This window comes from Haliotis cracherodii, unplaced genomic scaffold, assembly GCF_022045235.1.
Source record: "Haliotis cracherodii isolate W230 unplaced genomic scaffold, xgHalCrac1.p SCAF_10, whole genome shotgun sequence".
Classification (NCBI taxonomy): Eukaryota; Metazoa; Mollusca; class Gastropoda; order Lepetellida; family Haliotidae; genus Haliotis; species Haliotis cracherodii.
This window is the reverse complement of record NW_027266265.1, coordinates 45,664,522-45,689,371: the sequence shown is the minus strand read 5'-3', so window position 1 is coordinate 45,689,371 and position 24,850 is coordinate 45,664,522. Positions and strand designations below refer to the sequence as shown.

The 24,850-nt window shown below is 42.6% G+C and overlaps 1 protein-coding gene across 2 annotated transcripts in view; it reads right to left on the bottom strand.

Annotated features, from left to right (window-relative positions):
• The window catches only part of LOC139454433 (annulin-like), a 40,387-nt gene continuing 15,537 nt past the window's right edge, over positions 1 to 24,850 (bottom strand). The window contains exons 1-17 of one of the 2 annotated variants that reach the window (XM_071236134.1): positions 22,798 to 22,878; positions 18,919 to 19,050; positions 16,779 to 16,927; positions 14,539 to 14,790; positions 13,709 to 13,984; positions 12,579 to 12,697; positions 11,273 to 11,386; positions 10,678 to 10,852; positions 9,029 to 9,170; positions 7,915 to 8,027; positions 6,826 to 6,991; positions 6,493 to 6,623; positions 5,978 to 6,075; positions 5,469 to 5,679; positions 4,455 to 4,618; positions 2,856 to 3,001; positions 1 to 2,004 (exon numbers count right to left, since the gene is read on the bottom strand). In XM_071236134.1, coding sequence (XP_071092235.1) covers positions 1,851 to 2,004; positions 2,856 to 3,001; positions 4,455 to 4,618; positions 5,469 to 5,679; positions 5,978 to 6,075; positions 6,493 to 6,623; positions 6,826 to 6,991; positions 7,915 to 8,027; positions 9,029 to 9,170; positions 10,678 to 10,852; positions 11,273 to 11,386; positions 12,579 to 12,697; positions 13,709 to 13,984; positions 14,539 to 14,790; positions 16,779 to 16,927; positions 18,919 to 19,050; positions 22,798 to 22,838 — 2,583 coding nt within the window. In that variant the 5' untranslated portion in view covers positions 22,839 to 22,878 and the 3' untranslated portion in view covers positions 1 to 1,850. Of the gene's footprint in view, positions 2,005 to 2,855; positions 3,002 to 4,454; positions 4,619 to 5,468; positions 5,680 to 5,977; positions 6,076 to 6,492; positions 6,624 to 6,825; positions 6,992 to 7,914; positions 8,028 to 9,028; positions 9,171 to 10,677; positions 10,853 to 11,272; positions 11,387 to 12,578; positions 12,698 to 13,708; positions 13,985 to 14,538; positions 14,791 to 16,778; positions 16,928 to 18,918; positions 19,051 to 22,797; positions 22,879 to 24,850 lie in introns of those variants that run through there. The other variant, XM_071236135.1, reaches the window with a different exon arrangement.

The window sequence follows — 24,850 nt, the reverse complement described above, 5'->3', positions numbered from 1 at the left end:
ACACTTTTTCAATATTTATGACCATTATATGGATAGAAAATGTTAACACTAATTGTCTTCATACAAGTTATGCATATAGTTCCAGTGTTTGGTGAGCATTTAAATATATTGGAATGAAATAGACAAAAGAAAGTCCTTAGAGTAAACAATAATGCTCCGGATACCATATTCTACATCACGAAAACATGACATGCAGGGATGCATGGAACTGACAAGGTCTTGAGTGCATCAGAGACGCCGTGAGTTCAGCAGTTCGGAATGCTTTACCGGTGTAGTGAGTGAGTGAGTTGGGTTTAACGCCACTTTTAACAGTATTCCAGTTATATCGCGGCGTGTCAGCTTAATGTTGGGGGAAAGCCCGAAGTGATACAGGTCTCAGACGTTTTTCCACTTCGATGAAATCCACGAGCACGGGTTTGGACAAACCTGGAAACATAACCGGGGCGAACCGGGATTCGAAGCCATAATCATAGGTTTCTGGCGTGACCAAGGGACGCAACTCTGCACAGCGAATGGCGGCGCCTTAGACGACTGGGCCACCCGTGCCCCCTTTACCTGGGTAAGGCACAACATGGAAGTTAGGATCTTGCAATGATTAGATGGATGAAAGTCAACAGTGATGAAATAATAAATTATGAATCTGAAATTCTCAAACTTCGTGATATATGTATAAGATGCTTCTCCTAACTACGACATTATTAAATATAGAATATGAAGGAAATTGTCCCTTACAGTTGCCCAGGACATGCCGGAAACAATGGTATGTATACTACTCAAAAGAAGTTAAGGATCACCTGATTCTTTCATATTACAATAGTTAATCTCTCATGCCATGACAGATTGATATTACCAATATGAAAGAATCGGGTGATCCTTAACTTCTTTTGAGTAGTACATAGTACATAATCCCGATAAACAATGAAAGGAGCGCCAAACATAATTTGATCAAGCACTTATGACAACATCATTATTCTTGGCAACCTTGCCAACACATTTGATAGTCACATACTAAACATTGAAGTTACCTGATGATTAATGTCATCAGAACATTGTGTATTTACGCTCTCAAGAGTTAATAACAACATCCAGAATCTTACAACCTTCGTCGCTGTAGTTACCTTAATAGGCGTTTCCTTCTTACATTATGACATCATGAAAGTGAGATAACATGTCAGGTATTAAACAGAATATCATATCATTCTAAATCTTCATTCTTGGAGTCGATTCAGGAGATGTGTTTTTCAATTTCAAAGTAACACTGCACTTATTAATTTCAGGTCGCATTTAAGACAAGGAACAAACATCACATAGTTTATTTGGAACTGACTGAATAAAACCAATTGCAAAGACTCCAGGCAAGATGGTCTAAAGAATAAACTACAAGAGCGATGTAGAAACAGTAAATATACAATACTTAGTCTTTGAGTATTGGTCCTGTCAAAGCTGTGTTGCGGGTACACGGTTTTTCACGTATTGGATAATCTTCACAATGTCGCCATCAACACTAGGATGCAATAACATGGCCACTAATAATACTTCCAGTATATACACCATGCACAGGTATTAAATGATATAAAACTAAACAAGGTTTGGTCTATTATAAACAGATATAATGAATCCGAAGTAGTATTTACATTTACATTCTGTATTGTATTACAGGACTCAATGGATAAGACACGTTTCATTTTATGGTGTTATTTATGTTTATATTTTTGTTTCTGATTTCTTATCCTTGGAGTATCTGTGACATTTATTACTATCAGTACGGTAGGCTCAAAACCAGTCTAACAGAGCACCTAGTCTATAACATTACCCAGCTCTACAACAGTACCCTTGGGGTATTTTTAATTTCAGTTCTTAAGTTCCACTGAATATTTTCCTGTGATGTCACTAAGTTCCTTGGATTCAAATCCGATACTGAGTGCTCGCATGGACTGTCCGCGGGGCTGAATTTGAGGGCGGAGATTGAGGGTAGTGTTCCATGACATGCCAGGCCCGATGTTGCTGAAAAGAGAAAGTCATACCTTTTATGATTTCACTAAAAGTTATTAAAATCTCGATCGATTTGATACAATGGCTGCTGAGTGTGAAAAGCATATCAGTTAGTAATCATCTCTGAATATCGGTTCTCGTTATTCAAACTCATGATCACTGTTTGAGAGCAGGTCATATCTGGTATTATAAGCATGGCGAGTTAAAATTATGTGCATAATATAAGTATTTGGTATTTGATAACAGCTGATATTTGTTATTAAAAGCATGGATATATATATATATGTGTGTGTGTGTGTGTGTGTGTGTGTGTGTGTGTGTGTGTGTGTGTGTGTGTGTGTGTGTGTGTAAATTAAGTATTTGAGACCGGGATAGTTGGTATTATGGAGAGGTATATGAGTAAGCTGGAAAGTATTTGAGAACAGGGCATATTTGGTATTTTAAGATGGAGAAATATATTGGTAAGCTAAGTATGTGAGAGCAGGTGGTATTTGGTATTGTGATTGTGGAGAGATGTATGTGTAGGTTAGTAAGTATTTCAGAACAGGGAATATTTGTTATAATGGAGAGATATACTGGCATTGGTATGGCAAGTATTTGAGAACAGGTGATATTTGGTATTATGGAGAGAGATACTAGCATTTGTATGGCAAGTATTTGAGAACAGAGGATATTTGGTATTATGTACATACAGAGATATATGGGTACGCTATTTGATAGCAGGTGATATTTGGTATTATAAGCATGGAGGGGGTATATGGCCAACTCGGTATATGGAACAGGTACTATTTGGTATTGTATGGAAAGGTATATTCTCAAGCTCAGTATTTGAGAGCGTGTGATCTATCTCCTTTTAAACTCACCTAATTTTCATAGTGTCCTTGGTAGTACCTGCTGGATCGAAACCTCCCGCAAACGAAACTGAGCACCTCGTCAGCGCCACCGTCAGGGGGTTTGTGAATGAGACATCAACTTTGATGGTGTCTAACAATCCACATGTCGCTGGGCCCTGTTAAACAAATAAAACGACTTGGTCAACGATATTGATCTACTCATGAACACAAACACTCAGAGCGCCAGTTAACAGAAAAAAGTAGTTCCATCTTATATACTTCATCCGTTCATAAAATCCGTGAAACAAGAACCACATGGTAGGCCATCTGCTCACTGACAGGAAAAAATACATTTGCCTCTAGTCCGAATTGACTGGTTGGTGCACTGCAAGGACTAGTTGAGGTGTAGGAATATAATGCGCATGAATACCGCATCGGTGAGCAATAACCTCATGTCAATACATTTGATCAATTATGAGGTTTAAAGGTTGAAGGTAAAACATGAAAACACCACTTTCCAACATGACACTCTTAACGAAACACTTTGTTCCTTGATCCATGGGTTTTTTGTTACAAAACGTGGGGACCATTGATCACATATCTGTCTTCAGAAGTTCAGGGCAATTTGTCAAAAATGAAAGCAAATGTCATATGGAGTTTACTGAGAAAACAATAAGTGATCTGCTGGATTTTCTCATTGAAAACATCCAAGAAAGATTTGGTAGTGAGACATTTCGACAGGAAGCGGGCATCCCAATGAGAAACAATTTTGCTCCCCCTCTTGCTGAACTGTTTCTTTATGCCTGTGAATTAGAATTTCTGCTCAGTTGGGCAAAGTCAAAACAATGTAATATGGCCAAGAAATTGAACTTCAGCTTGAGCAGGTATATCGTTGATCTGATATCGTTCCATAACCACCAACTGGCCAATTCCTTTCCACTAATGTTTCCACCTGAACTAGAAATAAAGGCGTCTGTTTCATTTGTTTATATCTATACATAACGATTAAGAGTGACAAAACAGTCTCCACAAGATTGTATGACAAGCGGGATGACTAACTTTCGAACAATATTTCCTCAGCTCCAGCCCTTGTCTATATTTCAAAACTTTTGAGGAATATGTGATTCAAGCCAGTTGTTTGAAAAGGGGTTTCTCATCCACATGTCCGTACTAAATGGTCGGTTGCTACGCTTTATCACAGGTGTCCTTGATATAAACCAAACAAACCCCTACTCAACACAACATTAGGTTTGTTTGATATGGTTTCTTTTCTATAGGTGTAGGTGTATTGACCTACACACCAAGCTGTAAAATGTGGGTTCATATTAAACTCCCACTCTTTTTAATGATAATAATTGTCTGCAAATACCCGAGGTAAAGTTAACTCAAAAATCCAGAGAGCATGTTAAATACCCCGTCTAGGATTTAAGCTCTGCTTGGAGAACTTCCGACCACAGAAATTGGCGACATATCAGTGTTTGTGGAAAGAGGAATGAGCATAGGGAAACACAACATGTTTAAGGGCGTATGTTGTGGGATATATATGTCCGCTTCAGTTACACAGAAACGACATGTCGTAACCAGTGATAATTATTATGTCCCGCAATAAGCCTTCCTATGGGTTAATACCGAGAGTTCCAGATCGGGTCTCCTCATACGGAAGTCCATGTCCTCTGTTGCGATGTCATCCTCGTCTTCCGTGCAAATGGCGACGGCTTTCAGCTCAAAGTTGAAATCATCTTGTGGCCGCTGATTTGCTTGATGTTCATCTACCGTTATCGTGAATTCCTGGCCTGGAGAAAGATAAGCAAAAGCAAGGTTTGAATACAGTATCCTTCATGCGTCTTCCCACAATTTGCTCTATTTTCTTGCAGTGGAACGGTACATGACAGGGATCCAACCATCGATATTACAAAGCTCTCGAACGCCAAATTGTATCATTTCTGATACAACCCCCCCCCCCCCCCCCCCCCCCCCCACACACACACACACACACACCACCACCATCCCCACAAACAAAACCTGCTTAAACATCCCACTCAAACACACACACAACACACACAATATTCAATGCTCCTAGAGTTCGTATGACAGCCATTTAGTAAATATTTGATAAATTTGTGACAATGTTGATAATTTGTCACCCTAGCTTGAACGCCTGTTATCAACATATGAAACAAAGATTAATGGTTTTCAAATTAAAAAGCCAAGATGTCATGTGTTATTTCTAATACCACCCACGTACAGAATATGAAATGTCAAGATGGCACATATACATGCTCATTATGGTTACAGAGACACTACATTTGGGGCCATGTACACACAATTTAAGGTTCTTCAACCAGGATGTGTCAAAGAAAATGCAGTAGAACGCCGCACTTGGCAATATTCCAGCTGTATGACGGCGGTCTGTAAATAATCGAGCTTGGATCAGACAATCCAGTGATTGACATCATGAGCATCGATCCACGCGATTGGGATCGATGACATGCATCAACCAAGTCAGCGAGCCTGACCACCCGATCCCGTTTGTCGCCTTTTACGACAAGCATAGTCGCCTGTTACGGCAAGCATGGGTTGCTGAAGACCTATTCCACCCCGATCCGATGTGAAGTGAGTACTCAGGATAATTGTAGTACATACTTGCATCAGCCTTTATCTTGGTTTCGTCGAATTTTTTGAGAGCCGCGATCCCCGTGACGGAGTCGAAGTAGGTCTTGTACAACACCTTCAGGCTGACTTTGGCGGTGCGATCTTCTTTCTTGCAAGTATTCTTGACCTTCACCTTGAAGGTGAATGGGCTGCCCACCGTGATATCGTCCATCTCGTCAATCTCAATGGCCAGGCTGCCACACTGCAACGAAAGTACACGAGTAGTATCATTTCCTGAAGGACATTGGGTTTCATGTTGCTTGTTTCTTCTAGGTGGAGAGAGATTACCATAAATGATATATAACAAGGTACGTTCGTGGGGGGTTCGCCCCAATTATGTTTCTAGATTTGTCATCACCATACCCGGCGAAGTGGTAAACGTATGAGACCTGCATCACGTCGGGCTGTCCTCCCACATTAAGCCTACACGCCGTGATATAACTGGAATACTGTTAAAAGCAGCGTTAAACCCAACTCACTCACTCACTCATGCGAGTTACCTGGACCTCATGCTCAGAATCGGACTCGTCCTCGCAGCCGTTCATCAGACGGAATTGCTTTTCAGCACAACGGTGAATTGTCTTCTCCTTCTCCGAGCCTGAAATACACCGACGCCATTTTCTAATTTTGTGGAACATACATGATCACCATTCTATGTTTTGCTTATTATATTTAACTTGTATTCCAAGCATGCCATCCGTTAACCCAGCCAAAAGGACATAAATTAATATCCAGTGTGTGGTTTGAAATGGCGTTAAATGAACATTAGGCAAATGTGAATATGGTCGAGCTGAAGAAGCACCATTTCCAAACCAGGCGGATTGACGGTCGTAATATATTAAACAGCTTTGATAACATTATACGTCTGGACCCTTGACTAGACACATAACAAGATCTAGGTTTCTAGAAGACAAACACCATTGTCAGCCCTTGATCGGACACGTCGTCCTGCCCAGAATGGTATCTCCTGCGAGCAATGATACATATGCTTCAATAAAAATGCGTTTCAGCTTGCCTTCTTCATATTTATAGAACTCTGTTACGTCTTCCCTTTCCAAGTTGTCGTTTCCAAACAAGAAGCTGCCAAAAGATGGAGAGACGTATGGCTTGCCTGTAGGCTGGTGGGTACTAATCTTCTTGCCGACACTGGAACAAATCAATACATTGGGTAGAAAGGCAGACATGCGGTGTAAGCCTTATCAAATGTCTAGCATCTCTCCTGAAGGCGTTACCTTCTTTGTAAATGTATATATGACGTTGAAGTTAATCATACATGTTCGGAACAATATAACGGCGACTCTTGTGAGTGATTGTAACGATTAGTGTGTCTTCCTGACTGACGACTCACGCATTTCTTGTGCGCCTTTTCTCCACGAGTTTAGTGACCACGTTGCTGCTCTTCCATTCCACCTTGTCGGCGTTCACCTCAGCGTAGATGAAGCTGGTGTCGTAGCCCACGTTCAAGTGACCTTCTTTGATGGCAACCACAGGCGCGGGGCCGCAGGTAAACACACCTATAAGCCACGAAACGAAACAATATATGAGTGCAAAGGCGCAAGCTTTCCAAACATGTATAATTAAAGTGATAAAACCATTTCCATGATCATAGGTGAGGTGAGGTGAGGTGAAAAGGGGTTTAACGTCGCGTCCAAGATTATTGCACTTATATAGAGACGTACATGCACGTGTGTGTGTGGCTGCTTGTACTAGTCCGGACTGATGCCGATTTATAGTGCTAGCTCACTGAGATACCATGTTGCAGTTTAACATGAATACCCCACTCAGACACAGCATACTGACTCCGAGCCGACCAGTCCTTGTTTTAGCCCCTTAATGCCGTGCGCCAGACAGGATAACAACAAGTACCATCTTTTAACGTCTTTTGGTATGACGCGTTCGGGATCGAACCCCGGACCTTCCGCTCTCCGGGCGGAGGCTATCACCTTAGGCCACGGAGGCGGTCCTCCATGATCATAAGGAGGCAGAGTCCGCTGTACGATTCCGACTATATCATGAGCAAATGTTTATGAATAACTATCAGTTAATGACAACAGGTGTTCGCGAAAAGGTGATCGTATCCCCATTGGTTACACCCATTACAAACACATGCAGAGGCAGGTCAAGTGTGTACTTGAACAAACAAGGGGACATATGATACACATGAAAGTAGGAAACTTATCAAACTTCAGTTTGGTCGCTGATGAGTCAAATTTGGAAATAATATTCCTCAATATATCTACCATAAAACCGTTTGAAATCTTTACTAAGGCCGTGAATGAGGTAAGGTTTGAAACCATGTATAATTTTTTACAAGAAAGATTATCATCTCAGCATTGCATTGTCCGTTCTTTGTTTCGTTCCTCTGTCCATCTTACATGATGCTAATTTTGTATTCTATCTCTGGTTCATTCTCTTTAACGGTTCGAGAAAACCTCACCATCGCTACGTTCCTGTGGCGTGGCGTCAATGACATGCCAGCCGTCGTACTTTATGGCGTCTGTGTTCAGATCCGGGCGTCTCATGTACACCTCATTCCAGACGTGGAAGTTCCTGTAGGTACGGAACAATGTTAATAAAATTGTCTTGGTCCAGGAAGGACTTACATGTATTCATATTGATGAACAATATGCTTCATGGAAGTTACAGTTACTGATTTCAATGGCTATGTGTGAGGTGAGGTGAGGTGAGGTGAGGTGAGGTGAGGTGAGGTGAGGTGAGGTGAAATGGGGTTTAACGTCGCGTCCAAGATTATTGCACTTATATATGCATGTGTGTGTGTGGCTGCTTGTACTACTCGTCCGATGCCGATTTATAATCCTAGCTCACTGAGATACCATGCCGCAGTTTAACATGAATATCCCACTCAGACACAGTATACTGTCTCCGAGCCGATTTAAAGCCCCGGGTTGTTAGTTTCCGTGACTTGGTGGAACGTACACCGACGGTGTGAATCGTTGCTCGTAATATTAGCCACCGGATTGTCCGGTCCACACAGCGTATTTACAGACCGTCGTCCTATTGTTGGAATATTGCCGAGTGCAAACGAAATATATTTAATTTAGATATAGCTATGTTCGTAGGTAATCTACGTGTAGGTGCAGACATAGTAGTATAATAGTAGAATGGTACAATTGTTAAATACGGATGTTCAGAGTATTTATTTCATATGGCGCCGAAAAGGTGGCATAAACTCTTCAGTACGTTGAGTAACAACCCCTATTTCGAGGGTGGGTCAGTTATCCTATTAAATACGGTATGCTCGACGGTTATTTCCTACAGCAAATTATGTCTGTTTGTTTGTTTGTTTAACGTCGCACTCAGCAATATCCCAGCTATATGACGGCGGTCTGTAAATAATGGAGTCTGGCCAAAACAATCCAGTGATTGACATCATGAGCATTGATCCACGCAACTGGGATACGATGACATGCATCAACCAAGTCAGCGAGCCGGATCCCATTAGTCGTCTTTTACGGCAGGCATGGGATACTGAAGACCAATTCTTCCCAAGATTTTCATGGATAACCAAAGGATCACTTCCGACAACGTACCATACAGAATCGTCCTTTATTTCCTCAATGTCTCCGTTCACGTTCTTTTTGATGACGTCGATGCTGAGTCTCTCCTGGTCGGTGTTGTGGGCGGAAGCGTAGTTGGTGACGCTGCGACAAGGCAGTCCAATAGCTCTGCACACTAGGCGGCAAAAATAGAGCGGCACATGTCAGACTTACAGCATCCTCATCTGTTTGAGACTTCACTGTTTAGGGACTCTAAAAGCAAGGCAATCGAGTAATGGGCATATCATGGACTTTATGACATACAGGCCGTCTGAACACACAGTGCCATGTAGAAAGTGGTCAAATGTAACAAATGTTATATTTGGGATAACACTTTCTTAATAAAGTACAGATTCTTGCTCCTTTTGGGGTTGAGGCTCTTCCGGGTGCCAGAGTGAGGCACCTAATGGCCAGCATGCAAAGTCAGCGATCTAACTCACTCAGCCACTGAGGCTTCCACAAAACAGAAAGCCCGACAACTGGTCTAGATCACGTACTTTGTGCACCCCTCTGACAAGTGTAAATTGGCACAGTCATCCGACACAAATTGTAATTGGTTCGTTCAAAGTTACTCCGTTTAGAGAAAAACAACGTTCGAGCTACGAAGACTAACGTTGTTTATCTAAGATAATTTGTGAGTAAAAAGAAATCGGGTATAATTCGGGTAAAAATGATCCAAAACGAGATTTATTGCTCAACAACGTACCCAATCTGGATACTCGTATTACCCGACATGTCTTCGGTCCTGACGTACAAAACTTTCAGAAGGGAGTTGCTACCCCTTGACCAGAAGGACCGCCACTTTACTTGAAATGATGTGGTACATCGCATCCTTCGTATTTATAAAGTGTCGACGTACCCGTCTTATGCATGCAGTCTACGCACCTTTCTTATATATACTGACAAAAATTACCGAATGAGTGAGTGAGTGAGTGAGTGAGTGAAAGAGTGACAGAGTGACAGAGTGAATCTGTTACTTCACCCAGCAGAGTTTCTCCATGACAGTGTGTAAATAACTGAGTTTGGCAACACAAGCCAGTGGTTGAAAGAATGAGCATCGCTCAACGCCCTCGGGAATAATGAAACACCCTCAGCCATGCCACACATGATACTGTAAAACGTGAAATTAATGCGTCTCCAAAAGAATGCGACCGCTGGCTCTTAGCCAAAAATGCGACTCAATATGAATGCGACACCCACTCCTATCAAGCATCAGTGGATTTATATCTGAACAAATTGTCCTCTGTCAGGTTTACAGGAGAATCCTCACCTTAATCCAACCTTGCATTAATCCAATCACACACCAAATAGCACCGTTAATTAGCGCTGAGTAAAGTACTTTAGCCAAATAAAATTCGTGCGCGGTGGCTCTTGTCGGCCTTTGATGCAGTCGCAAAGAGCAAATACTCCGTGCTGGGTGGCGTCTGTCTGGACTTGCAGGTGTGATCAGTGATGACATGCGTGAGTAGAACGCTTGTTTTGACCCCAGCAGTGACAATTCACAATGCCACACATGATACTAGTAACCATTCCATACTGACTGTATTTTCACGACCGGCATGGTGTTCTCGGGACCAGTTCATCCCCGAAACCTTAAGGGAGCCACCGCTAGAAATGAGGAAGCAGAACCGTGCTTGACCTACCAGCTGTGGTGACCGCTGAGAACACCCAGCACTGGCCGTACCGCACTGGTTTCCCGGTCTTCATGTACTCCAGCAGGATCTTCTCGCTGCCCTGCCAGGCGGTGGGCTTGCTGCCGCCGGAGTAGTCGCCGCTCCAGTTGCCCACCAAGACCCCGCCGTCGTCGGGGGCGTTCACCTGCAACACCAGGCACACTCCCGTAGTTAGTGATATGCTTGGTCACCTGAATGTGCTTATGTAGCGACGTATATGCAAGGGTATCACAGTAGAAAAAGTGTGGGTTTCCTTCTTCCGGAAACCTTCAGGATGCCTTCAACAACCTTAAATTTTCTTGGTAACTTTCATATAATCTTTTATGTGTTTCACCCTTTATTGACTAACATGCACCCTAAACATTTTGGCATTTCTTTGGAAAGATTTCCGGAAGGTATCCGGGCCGGATTTGGGTAGGATGCAAAGTGGGAAGCTTTCCGGAAACCTACACTTGTTTTGCTGTGTATGTGTGGCTGCTGGTACTAGACCAGACTTATGACTGTTTCACACTGAGATGCCATGAGATGTGTGTGTGTGCGTGTGTGTGACACTATTGAAACTCACAATCCCTGCGATCATCCTGGAGACCTTCACTGGGCTTGCCATAGCGGGTGTGGCCTTGAACCCGAACGCTTTCCGCACGAGATGGAGAGCAGCATCCAGCATACCGTAATTGAACTGAAACATGGTCGTGAATAAACTAGCTTTACAGATGAACAAGGACTTACGGAGCTGCCCAATTGCACAACATACTCCTAAACAGTAGACTATTTCACTGCGGGGTCGTAACAGTGTTAACCCGACAAGACTGGGTTGATTGATCTGATGCAGGGACATTTCTCAAATACATTAGTGCTAACACATATTGAAGTCTTTAAGGAAGATCTTTTAGGAAGAGATTCCATGCCCATTTATGGAACGATTGTCTTAGGTACCGATCATGATATTCTGGGCGTCGGTGTGTGGGGGTGTGCTTTGAAAAGAAACAAATAATTTCTCCTGCTGGATGCCGTTGAAATAATGTTTTGTTGTGATAAAATTGGTCGGCTCCTACTCACACAGAGATGAATTGCGAGTTTTGAAGCAGTTTCCGTAAACATATACCTGTCTCTAACAAAAATCCCAGGCTCCCGCAGAATATTATACTGATGGGGCACTTATATATAGTAATCAACATTTGATAGGGACAATCACTCTCTAAATATACATGACATATTATGAGAATCAGTTTTGTGGCTCATGAAAGATACAAATATCAAAAGTGAGGTAGTATATTTGTCCAATAACTTTTCAATGAGGTGCTCGTAACGTCCATAGTATCTCTTTCTTCCACACATGTAGGAGTGCCTCTATACATATCCAAAAAAATATAGGAGGGTCGTGATCACGAAGCGGTCGAAGCGCCACGATTATCATAACCTCATGTTAAAGAACTGGGTCCACTTGCACAAAGCGATCGTGGGGCTACATTACTTTAACATGTCCTTTAACATGAGGTTATGATAATCGTGGCGCTTCGACCGCTTCGTGATCACGACCAATTTTACCACAACAAAACATTATTTCCACGGCATCTTGCAGGAGATATTATTTGTTTCTTTTCAAAGCACACCCCCACCCACCGACGACGTAACGTCGATAGTATCTCTTTCTACCACATAGGTAGGAGTGCCCCTTCACATATCAAAAACAAATATAGGAGGGTCGTGATCACGAAGCGATCGAAGCGTCACGATTATCATAACCTCATGTTAAAGGACTGGGTCCACTTGCACAAAGCGATCGTGGGGCTACATTACTCTAACACTGACTAACGATAATCGTATAGCGCTAAGATAGCTTTGTGCAAGTGGGACTCTGTCCCGCTTACCTGGTTGTAGGCCCACGATCTGACGCCGACCTTTCTGTAGCTGCCGTAGTACTGGGTGCCGTTGTCGTTGAGGACCGTCTCAGTCCTCCAGACATCGTCCTCCATGTACACCCAGTCCTCTGTTAGATATACCACATGCGTCCACTAAATTTCATTTTGTAAACACTTCAATGAATATTTTTTTTAGAAATATTAAAAACTTCATATACATCAAGACAGCGTTAAAGCAGAAAAACCAATGTGACAGTAAAGTTTCAATGTCGGTATACGACGGGTGTTTTTTAACCAGATCACTTAATGTTCAGTTTTCAAAAGTAACGCCTATTCTTTAAATCGGCAATATATTCCAGCTATATTACGGCGAAATGTAAATAATCGAGTGTGGACCAATAAACCAGTGATAGATATCATGAGCGTCCCTATCCTCCAGGGTACAATGACACACGATCAAGTCCCAAGACATCCTTTATAATGTTTATCCAGGGTGAGCATTTCGCTAAACCTTCACTTACCCCTGGGCCCTTCCCCGTGGTTCTCGCAATCTCAAATTACCTGCCCTTGATATTCATTAGCATTTAACCGACCAATCAAACGTCAACATAACTCGTATTACCTAGAAACCAAAGCCACCGCCAGTCTTAATGGACATACATTCCTGTCAGTTTTTCAATGTTGAAATTCTCGTAAACTCGATCGTAATCAATAGGACTTGCCGCCATGGTGTTGATATTGACAACCCAACATTGAGGCTTGTTTGTAACTCGCATTCTGATTAGTCCGTTAGACATAGTAGCGAAGCCAATCGAATTGGAAAATTGAAATCAAGGGCAGATAATCTAGGATTGCGAGAACCACGGGGGATGGGTCCAGGGGTTAGTGTAGGTTTACCGAAATGCTAACCATGGAGATATAAAGGATGTCATGGGACTTGATCGTGTGTTATCGTACCCTGACGGGTTGGGACGCTCATAATATCTATCACTGGTTTATCGGTGATATAGAGGATAGTCCCAAAACTGGTTACCTGATCTTCGTGCGACAATCATAGAAAATGGGCCATGGGGACCTATTGCAACCCGAACCTCAAGGGTTGTGTTTGAAGAAAGTAGCAGAGCATGTTGTTTCCTCACCTTTACACCATGGGTTGAAGATGATGTTGATGTAGTCCTCAGTGTGGTTGTACTGCCAGAACTGATCCTTTCCGTCCTTGACGTCCACGATAGTCCTGATAGCGAACTCCCACTCCCCGATGGGCGCGGTTGCGGGGACGAAGACGGACAGTGTGAGGGTGTTTCCCTCCTGACTGATCACAGTCGCACCCCACTTCTTTGGCTTGTATTTGGTGGCCCCAGTTTCGTCTACCCGGAACTTCTCGTTCAGTCTGTTGTTTGGTTTGTACTCGTCACCTGTCATATGTTAGTTTGGTTGATAGTTATTTTACAGTAATAAGACATGCGCCGCTCTTTTACAAGAACATATATCTTCATCATCATTGTATGCTCATTAATGACGTCATGTCTGTAACTAAATACCAATTTCGTCTTATATACATGTAAGTGTTTTTTTTGTTTGTTGTTTAACGCCGCACTCAGCAATATTCCAGCTATATGACAGCGGTCTGTAAACAATCGTGTCTCGACCAGACAATCCAGTGATGATATCATGAGCATCGATCAACGCAATTAGGATCGATGACATGTTTCAACCATGTCAGCGAGCCTGACCACCCGATCCCGTTAGTCGCCACTTACGACAAGCACAGTCGCTTTTTACAGCAAGCATGGGTTGCTGAAGACCTATTCTACCCCGGATCTTCACTGGTCTACTGGTAAGTGGTCTGCATTAAGAATTTAATCCATGTACATTTATCTTTGTATGTATTTCTATTCAGTATCTTATATTTTTTATGTTAACATCCTTCTTCCATGTGACGTATCCATCACTGTTCTGTGTAACTTACCTAAATTGAACATCAGCGTGATGTCATTCTTCTTGATGTCATATGGCCTATCGAAGGTGATGGTCATCTTGAACTCTTGACCTCTACGGAGAACCAGCTCTGCATGTCTCCCTTCGGATTCCTTCGCGCATGCGTACATGTCCGTGTGGTGTTCCTTGGCATTTTCGTCGAAGTGCAGGTCGACTGCGGTGACGTGAAGCTTCGTCTCCAGTTCCACCTTCTCAACTTCTGTCTTCTTCGGCACTGTTTCCTCTGGAGATGAAACACAGATGACCAATGAATGAATTAGCAAGTGACACTGGTTAACCGTTGCTTTGAACAGTATTGCATTTAAAGCATGATTTGTAAGCTTTTGCCGTCTTAGACGTTTTCCTCGCACGAGCTGAAATACCTAGAAACGTAGTCAGGATGAATCTTGGATTCGAACCCACGATAAAAGGTAAGGCACACAGCGCGCTCAGAGAGGAAGGGCAATGAACAGTTGCAACACAGATACAACATTTGTCAACCAGGAGAGTACAACGACTGGTTCTGAAAAAGCATTGATGCCTATGCATCACCATTCATAGACGGGTAGGGCAATTAACAGTGTTTTCGACCATAACACGTTATCACTCAATAGAACTATTCCTTTAAACATGCATCCGTAATTATAAGATAATTGAGTTATCGAAATTTATTAACATTGTTGTTATCAAGTTTTATCTTAAAAAAATAAACCTGTGGTCAGTAAAGTGATGTCGTCGTCTTGATAGGACCGTCCCTGGCTGACCTATCATCATGCAAGACGCCCCCGCCCCCCCCCCCCCCCCCCCCCCCCAACCACCTACATAATATGCCTATCATCTTCATAGTGAACAAGCATAGGGCCTTGGGAGACCAGCTGTGCCTCTTGAAGTCCAAACGGGGAACAAACATGGGCGCCGTGACCCATTGTGCCCATGCCTCCTCATCAGGAACCAATATCAGGACCTACAGAATTATTCTACCCTTGAATTTCAACAAGTAAATGTGGCGGTTATTCGGTTTCTAAGTTTGTGGTTCTCACCGATCAGTTAATTAAAACATATCTGGACCAGACTATACAGTGATTGTTATCATGAGCATCGATCTACGAAATTAAGATACGATGACATGCATCAACCAAGTCAGCTAGCTTGACAACCCGATCCCGTCAGTCGCCTCTTACGACAAGCATGGTTTGTTGAAAGAACACGATAACCCGAATCTTCACAGGTCTCCTAGTAGTCTTTTTTGAAAGCTAGAGGGGGCACGGGTGGCCCAGTCGTCTAAGGCGCCGCGATTCGCTGTGAAGAGTTGCGTCCCTAGGGCCAGAAACCTATTATTGTTGGTTCGAATCCCGGTTCGCCTCGATTATGTTTCTAGGTTTGTCAGCACCATACGCGGGCCTCTGGGTTTCACCGAAGTGGTAAACGTCTAAGACCTGCATCACTTCGGTCTTTCCTCCCACATTAAGCTGACACGCCGTGATATAACTGGAATACTGTTAAAAGCAGCGTTAAACACAACCCACTCATTAAAGCTAGATATTTTGAAAGAAAAGTGGTTAGTAATACTGCGCACAATGCTAATGATCTCCACTATTACCATAACTGTATTTGCCAAGTGCTGTAATCAGTTTGGTTATACTCGTACATTCAAGTAAAACTAAAATACTAAAATACTAACGGTTCAAAGAAAGATTATAAGCACGATTTCAAGTTGTGTTATGCTGTTCCACAAGACGTAAAATATAGATAACACATATCTTGACAAACTATTCGAAAAGAGAATATATTATTTCAGTAAATGAGTATGCTTTTAAGCTGCGTTTAGCAATATTCCAGCAATATCACAGCGGGGGACGCCAGAAATGCGTTTCACACATTGTAACCATGTTAGGAATCGAACCCGGGCCTTCGTCGTGACGATCGAACGCTTTAACAACTAGGCTCCGCCACCGTCCCTATATATACAATACACAGTAGGATGAGATGGTAATGTGACTGTTAACCTTCTAGTTATAAAGTAGCTGATAGAGTAGCTCGGGTTGTATACTCACCAGGGAGTTGAGAATGAAATTCGAGTGCAGACTGAGATCCACTGAACGGGGTTACAATGTAGCGCACTGGGCATACTTTAGGATGTAGATTTATGGCATTAAAAATATGGCATTATTATTGTTCAGTTCAGTAGCACTTTGTCTGCACAAGTGTGCAACCATGCAACGCAGTGGTTACCTTGATGGCGTATTATTATCTCTTTCTCCTTGCTGGGGTCGGCGGGGGGTAGGAACTTCTCGTCACGCTCTGATGCACGAGGCCTGACCCTGGAGCTGTTGTAGGCCCGGAGCGACCTTGAGTAGTTCATCCTGCGCATCCTGCGAGACCTGAACAAACATTGACGAAGTAAATATGAATTAAACATATATAATTTAGCAATATTCCATCAACATTAAGGCTAGGTCGACAAGAAATAGGCTTAACGTATTGCTCGATGTGGGGAATCGAAACTGGGCTTTCGTCGCAGCAAGCTGATGCTCTATCCACTAGGCCACCCAACAGACGCACGAACAAACAAACATAACAGTCAATGACATCAGGTTGTGGTCATATTTGTATGTGCCCTGCTGTGATATTGCGGAAGTATTGCTTAAAGTGGCTTAATACCCACTCTCTCATATTCAGACCGTCTCCGTGGTCTAGTGGTAGTATAAAGTGTCTGAGTTGGGTATTCCTGGTATCTCGGTAGTGTAGAACTATAAAATCGACATTAGTCCCTACTAGAACAAGCAGATACACAACCAGCGGTGCTACAGTCCGGCAGGGCTTACAACATAATGTGTATGTTACTAACAGGACAGGTCACATAGCCCACTATAGAGCTTCGGTCAGGATCTGTGACGTGTTGCCGACCGCGTGATCAGATGGCATAAAGCTCATTATTTCAGCTACTCATGAGCCAATCTGGTGGACTAATCCATTTTAAGTTAATCTTCTTGAGTATACCATTCTGTATAGTTGGTGCTGCCTTGGAGGAGACCCACTCGTTGTCAGCATTGTTTCTGTGATACGCCGTGGTGGGTGGGTGGATTATTTGCCGTACTCATATGGCTAAAATACTGCCGACTGCGGCGTTAAACAATTTGTACTCACTTGTTCAGTGGTCGTACACACTAAGCCAATACATTCAGTCGTCTTAAAGAGTGCTTGTGTCCCGTGTCCTCGTGTAATAATGATGTGTAAGCAGTATTTAAGTAAGCGCGTGCCACCTACCATAAGCCCCTGGGTCTCAAACTGCAGTAGAGTTTGAATATGTGGCATCAAATATCCACTCACACACTAACAGCTGGCGGCAGTGCAATATATATAGTCACATTGTTAGCTGAATACTGGTACATATATGTTCGCCGACGTTCAATGTAAGTCTGTGTGTATCTGTGTGTGAGTGTCTGTGTCTGTGTGTGTATCTGTTTGTGAGTGTCTGGGAATGTGTGTGTGTGTATGTGTTTGTCTCTGTATGTATCTGTGTGTCTGTGCGTGTATGCGCGTATATGTGTGTATGTATCTGTGTGTCTGCATGTATATGTTTCTATGAGTGTATGTGTTTGATCTGTGTGTGTATGTGTCTTTGTGTCTATGTGTGTATTTGTGTCTGTGTCTGTATCTCTCTGTGTGTGTATGTCTGTGTTTGCATCTCTATGTGTGTGTATCTGTGTGTGTATTTGTTCGTATCCGTGTGTGCGTATGTGTTTGTGTTTACGTATCTGTGTGTGTATGTATCTCTGTGTGTGTATGCCTTTATATCTGTGTGTGTATGTATCTGTGTGTGTGTACGTGTCTATGTGTGTGTATGTGTTTATATCTGTGTGTATGTATTTGTATCTGTGTATGTATCTGTGTGTATGTGTGTGTGTACGTATCTATGTGTTTGTATCTGTGTGTGTATGTGTGTGTACGTATCTGTGTTTGTATCTGTGTGTGTATGTGTTTGTATCTGTGTGTGTATCTGTGTGTGTATGTGTTTGTATCTGTGTGTCTGTGTGTGTGTGTATGTGTGTGTGAGAGAGGCTGAAGTATCCTACATGTGCATGTATCTCTGTGTGTGTATGTGTTTATATCTGTGTGTCTGTGTTTGTATCTGTGTGTGTATCTGTGTGTGTATGTGTTTGTATCTGTGTGTGTATCTGTGTGTGTATGTGTTTGTATCTGTGTGTGTATGTGTTTGTATCTCTGTGTGTGTATGTGTTTGTATCTGTGCGACTGTGTGTGTGTGTGTGTGTGTGTGTGTGTGTGTGTGTGTGTGTGTGTGTGTGTGTGTGTGTGTGTGTGTGTGTGTAAGTGTGTGTAAGTGTGTGTGTGTGAGGCTGAAGTATCCTACCTTCTTGAGAGGACTGAGTTGTTGTTTCTTCCTCTGAATCTGGCAGAGTACATGATGTAGGATGTTGATGTCGAAGACGACCCCGATGTGTAGCTGCAGCTGCCGGTGAATACAGGCTGATTCCCAGTCCGGCTAGAAACAAAAGGTAATTTGTGAACTCGCAGCATATGTTAGACACTAAAATTGGGGGGGTTTATGGGCATCGACTATAGAGGTATTGAGTCGGGAAATATAGGCAAGGAGTAAGGCAACGGTAGAGTAAGCTGCAACAACACTGGGAACATCGGTATGGAATGAGGACGCAAGAGGGACAGTAATCGATCGACAGCAACATTGGGAACATAAGTATGGAATAAGGACGAAAGAGGGAAAGTAATGGATCGACAGAGACATTGGGAACATAGGTATGAAATAAGGACGAAAGAGGGAAAGTAATGGATCGACAGCAACATTGCGAACATAGGTATGAAATAAGGACGAAAGAGGGAAAGTAATGGATCGACAGCAACATTGGGAACATAGGTATGAAATAAGGACGAAAGAGGGAAAGTTATGGATCGACAGCAACATTGGGAACATACATGTAGGTACGGGATGAGGACGAAAGAGGGAAAGTAATGGATCGACAGAGACATTGGGAACATAGGTATGAAATAAGGATGAAAGAGGGAAAGTAATGGATCGACAGAGACATTGGGAACATAGGTATGAAATAAGGACGAAAGAGGGAAAGCAATGGATCGACAGATACATTGGGAATATAGGCATGGGATAAGGACGAAAGAGGGAAAGTAATGGATCGACAGCAACATTGGGAACATAGGTATGGGATGAGGGCGAAAGAGGGAAAGTAATGGATCGACAGCAACATTGGGAACATAGGTATGAAATAAGGACGCAAGAGGGAAAGTAATGGATCGACAGCAACATTGGGAACATAGGCATGGGATGAGGACGAAAGAAGGAAAGTAATGGATCGACAGCAACATTGGGAACATAGGCATAGAATAAGGACGAAAGAGGGAAAGTAATGGATCGACAGCAACATTGGGAACATAGGTATGGGATGAGGACGAAAGAAGGAAAGTAATGGATCGACAGCAACATTGGGAACATAGGCATGAAATAAGGACGAAAGAGGGAAAGTAATGGATCGACAGCAACATTGGGAACATAGGCATAGAATAAGGACGCAAGAGGGAAAGTAATGGATCGAGAACAACATTCGGAACATAGGCATGGGATGAGGACGAAAGAAGGAAAGTAATGGATCGACAGAGACATTGGGAACATAGGTATGAAATAAGGACGAAAGAGGGAAAGTAATGGATCGACAGAGACATTGGGAACATAGGTATGAAATAAGGACGAAAGAGGGAAAGTAATGGATCGACAGCAACATTGAGAACATAGGTATGAAATAAGGACGAAAGAGGGAAAGTAATGGATCGACAGCAACATTGGGAACATAGGCATGGGATGAGGACGAAAGAAGGAAAGTAATGGATCGACAGCAACATTGGGAACATAGGCATAGAATAAGGACGAAAGAGGGAAAGTAATGGATCGACAGCAACATTGGGAACATAGGTATGGGATGAGGACGAAAGAGGGAAAGTAATGGATCGACAGAGACATTGGGAACATAGGTATGGGATGAGGACGAAAGAGGGAAAGTAATGGATCGACAGAGACATTGGGAACATAGGTATGAAATAAGGACGAAAGAGGGAAAGTAATGGATCGACAGAGACATTGGGAATATAGGCATGGGATGAGGACGAAAGAGGGAAAGTAATGGATCGACAGCAACATTGGGAACATAGGTATGGGATGAGGACGAAAGAGGGAAAGTAATGGATCGACAGCAACATTGGGAACATAGGTATGAAATAAGGACGCAAGAGGGAAAGTAATGGATCGACAGCAACATTGGGAACATAGGCATGGGATGAGGACGAAAGAAGGAAAGTAATGGATCGACAGCAACATTGGGAACATAGGCATAGAATAAGGACGAAAGAAGGAAAGTAATGGATCGACAGCAACATTGGGAACATAGGCATGGGATGAGGACGAAAGAAGGAAAGTAATGGATCGACAGCAACATTGGGAACATAGGCATAGAATAAGGACGAAAGAAGGAAAGTAATGGATCGACAGCAACATTGGGAACATAGGCATAGAATAAGGACGCAAGAGGGAAAGTAATGGATCGAGAACAACATTGGGAACATAGGCATGGGATGAGGACGAAAGAAGGAAAGTAATGGATCGACAGCAACATTGGGAACATAGGTATGGAATAAGGACGAAAGAGGGAAAGTAATGGATCGACAGAGACATTGGGAACATAGGTACGGGATGAGGACGAAAGAGGGAAAGTAATGGATCGACAGCAACATTGGGAACATAGGTATGAAATAAGGACGAAAGAGGGAAAGTAATGGATCGACAGCAACATTGGGAACATAGGCATGGGATGAGGACGAAAGAAGGAAAGTAATGGATCGACAGCAACATTGGGAACATAGGCATAGAATAAGGACGAAAGAGGGAAAGTAATGGATCGACAGCAACATTGGGAACATAGGCATGGGATGAGGACGAAAGAAGGAAAGTAATGGATCGCAAGCAACATTGGGAACATAGGCATAGAATAAGGACGAAAGAGGGAAAGTAATGGATCGACAGCAACATTGGAAACATAGGCATAGAATAAGGACGCAAGAGGGAAAGTAATGGATCGAGAACAACATTGGGAACATAGGCATGGGATGAGGACGAAAGAAGGAAAGTAATGGATCGACAGCAACATTGGGAACATAGGCATAGAATAAGGACGCAAGAGGGAAAGTAATGGATCGACAGCAACATTGGGTACATAGGCATGGAATAAGGACCAAAGGGGAAAAGCAATGGATCGACAGCAACATTGGGAACATAGGTATGAAATAAGGACGAAAGAGGGAAAGTTATGGATCGACAGCAACATTGGGAACATAGGCATGGGATAAGGACCAAAGATTAATTGTAAAGCACACATGTAAATCTTTTGGAGAGGTCGTTCTAAGTTGTGATTACTTGTGCCCAATCCTTTTCATGAGAATAAAATATGTTTAAACTGGACATGGGCATAGAATAAGGACGAAAGAGGGAAAGTTATGGATCGACAGCAACATTGGGAACATAGGTATGGGATGAGGACGAAAGAGGGAAAGTAATGGATCGACAGCAACATTGGGAACATAGGTATGAAGTACATGTAAGGACGAAAGAGGGAAAGTTATGGAACATAGGTATGAGACAGGGAAGGCGAGAGATGACGTATAACCGATTCAACCAACAATAACTCCCCTCCGTCCGACATGGGCGTGGTTATAACGAAGATGGATAACGTGAAAAGTCGAGATTCATGAAACCAGTTCTTATCACATGGCAGTGGTTGTTGACGTGACTATGTAAGTGAATAAACACATTGGGGCAAAACGAAATGATATCGAGCCTGTTCACGGGGTTCGTTATAGCAAGAGCTGACTTACTTCGACACCTGCCTCGGTCGATTTATCCAGTTGTGCTATATTATGCTATTTTGGGACAATAGGAGGTGACCACATGGTAGTGTTATAACATCAGTCCAACATACCAGAACTAGCAACCGAGGCACGTCAGAACCTAACTAATACTCTTATAGGTTCCATTGTTCATACAAAGTGTTATTTTCACGTGTAGTACAAGAGATTAGGTGAAATGGGGTTTAACGCCGCGTCCAAGATTATAACACTTATACAGCGTCGTGCATGCACGTGTCGTGTAGTACCAGAACGCCCACAGGTATCAGTAAAGACATCCGTCAATTGTTATGTAAAGCGATCTCACCTGCTGCAGCTGTTGGCACTGTATACATTACGGTTCCACATGGTGATGATTTCTACACGTTAGGTGTGTAAAGTCGAGGTGTCACACTCTCATATATAGAGAGTTCCACTTCCCGTGTACAGTGCCGCTCAGAAATAATTACCGCTGACGTGCTCACCGTGGTCATTTGTACAAAATAAGCAGAATCGAGTACCCATTACGTGTCAACTAATCAGGGTTCACTATGTGATTTGCCGTTAGTTGGTCATTGTGCCCCGATTGCGTTAATCGGTGTTCATGCTTTCAACCATTGGATTGGCAGACTTAGATTCTGTTATTGGCTGACGTGATATAGCTGGGCTAGTGCTGTCTATGGAGTAAATTACCCTACAGTATCAACTCACTTTTACAACTACTCATGACAAAGGTTAAGGGATTTTTAATTCTAAAAAATCATCATTGCTCTAGTTTTATATGTACCATTCTTATCAAGGGAAATCTAGAATCGCAAAACAGCAGGAAAGATTTAAATGTTAATTTCTAGTAATCCACACATCTAACTTAATGTCTACCATTTATATGAGGGGTTAGCCCAAAAGGTCGGCACGAAGTCTTCCTTGCGTAAACTTGAAGTAGTTTCCTATGAAATATGTGCGCTTATCACTGGACCCCTACAGCCACGTCATACCAAGACGTGAGAATGTAATTGTAGATAGGTAGCGGTACGTATATTAGGTCGGTACTGTAGCGAGTCCCTCCCCATACAACAATGTGTCGGAAACAGATTATCATGTGGGAGTGGCGTCAGGGGGAACAAGGTCTCTGTCGGGACGTGACGCCAACGCTCTCGAACAGACACTGAACTTATACCAGTTTTCCAACGTACTGTTTCTAGTTACGTGAGGGTATCTGTTACTTCACATCCCCAATAAAAGGGAAGGGTATCGCTGACTTTCTTGAGTCTGTCACGATAAGGCAAAGGCTTGTCTAAACATTACAGCGCTTCTTACATCTTGTTTACCGAATACCAACAAGTAACTAAAAAAATCGTATTTGTGCAATGTTATCAAAATATAACTTTTGGATTTCACATGTGGAGGACATTTCTCTATTTTGACTTGTTATATAAGTTCCCGTGCTTTTTCAGGTGAACAATTGACTTGCCTTTGCATGTTTTTGTGACGGGTGTCACCGGTGGGGCAGGATACGATACCTTTTCGCGAACACCTGGTATCATTACTATTCATAAACACATGCTCATGATATGTAAGGATAAGAATTTATGGATGAACAACTTCTTTATTACAATGAAGAGCGACGTTTCGGTGTAGGTTCTAACACCGTTATCAAGCAAGTGATTTACAGAGTGCAGTAAGCAAGTATATATACACGTAGGAGGCAATGTTTATACAGTAGGGTAGCTATTGTATACTGGAGTAGCGAAGCCTGCTGTGTACACACAAGGGCAGTGATGATGACCATGGGTGAAGTCAGTATCATCCATAAATTCTTATCCTTACTTAGTATACCAACTTCTAAATGCCTATCAAAGAAGCTCATGATATGGTCGGAATCGTACAATCGAGTCTGTTTTGTGCAGAGATTTCTATTGGATGTGGAAAGGGTTTTGTCTCTTTATTTTCACAACAGAGAGTAGTTTGTTTCTGTCATTGAACTGAGGAAACACTGACTGAATGAATAACAGAATTAATAGAATGTATGATTTATGTGCAAGCTTCAGGCGACGATACACAGAAAACTGCAATGTTGTAATTTAAAATCATAGACAGAGATATCGACTAGATGAAGTTAATGTTGATACAATGAGAAGAATCTTTTCGTATAACTTTGTTTTATATGATGAGTCAAACCGACGAATGACAAACAGTGCAAGGATGTTGGTCGCGGAAATATTTCGGTTATAGCCTTGACCGTGACGTCAGTTGACTAAGTTCACTTCCGGAATGTCAAGGACCTTTTTCCATCCACTGACACAAATTCCACTCTGACCAAACAGGTCAGATATGTAGATCATTTTGTAGATATTATGATAAGTATAGTTTATTGAATGTAA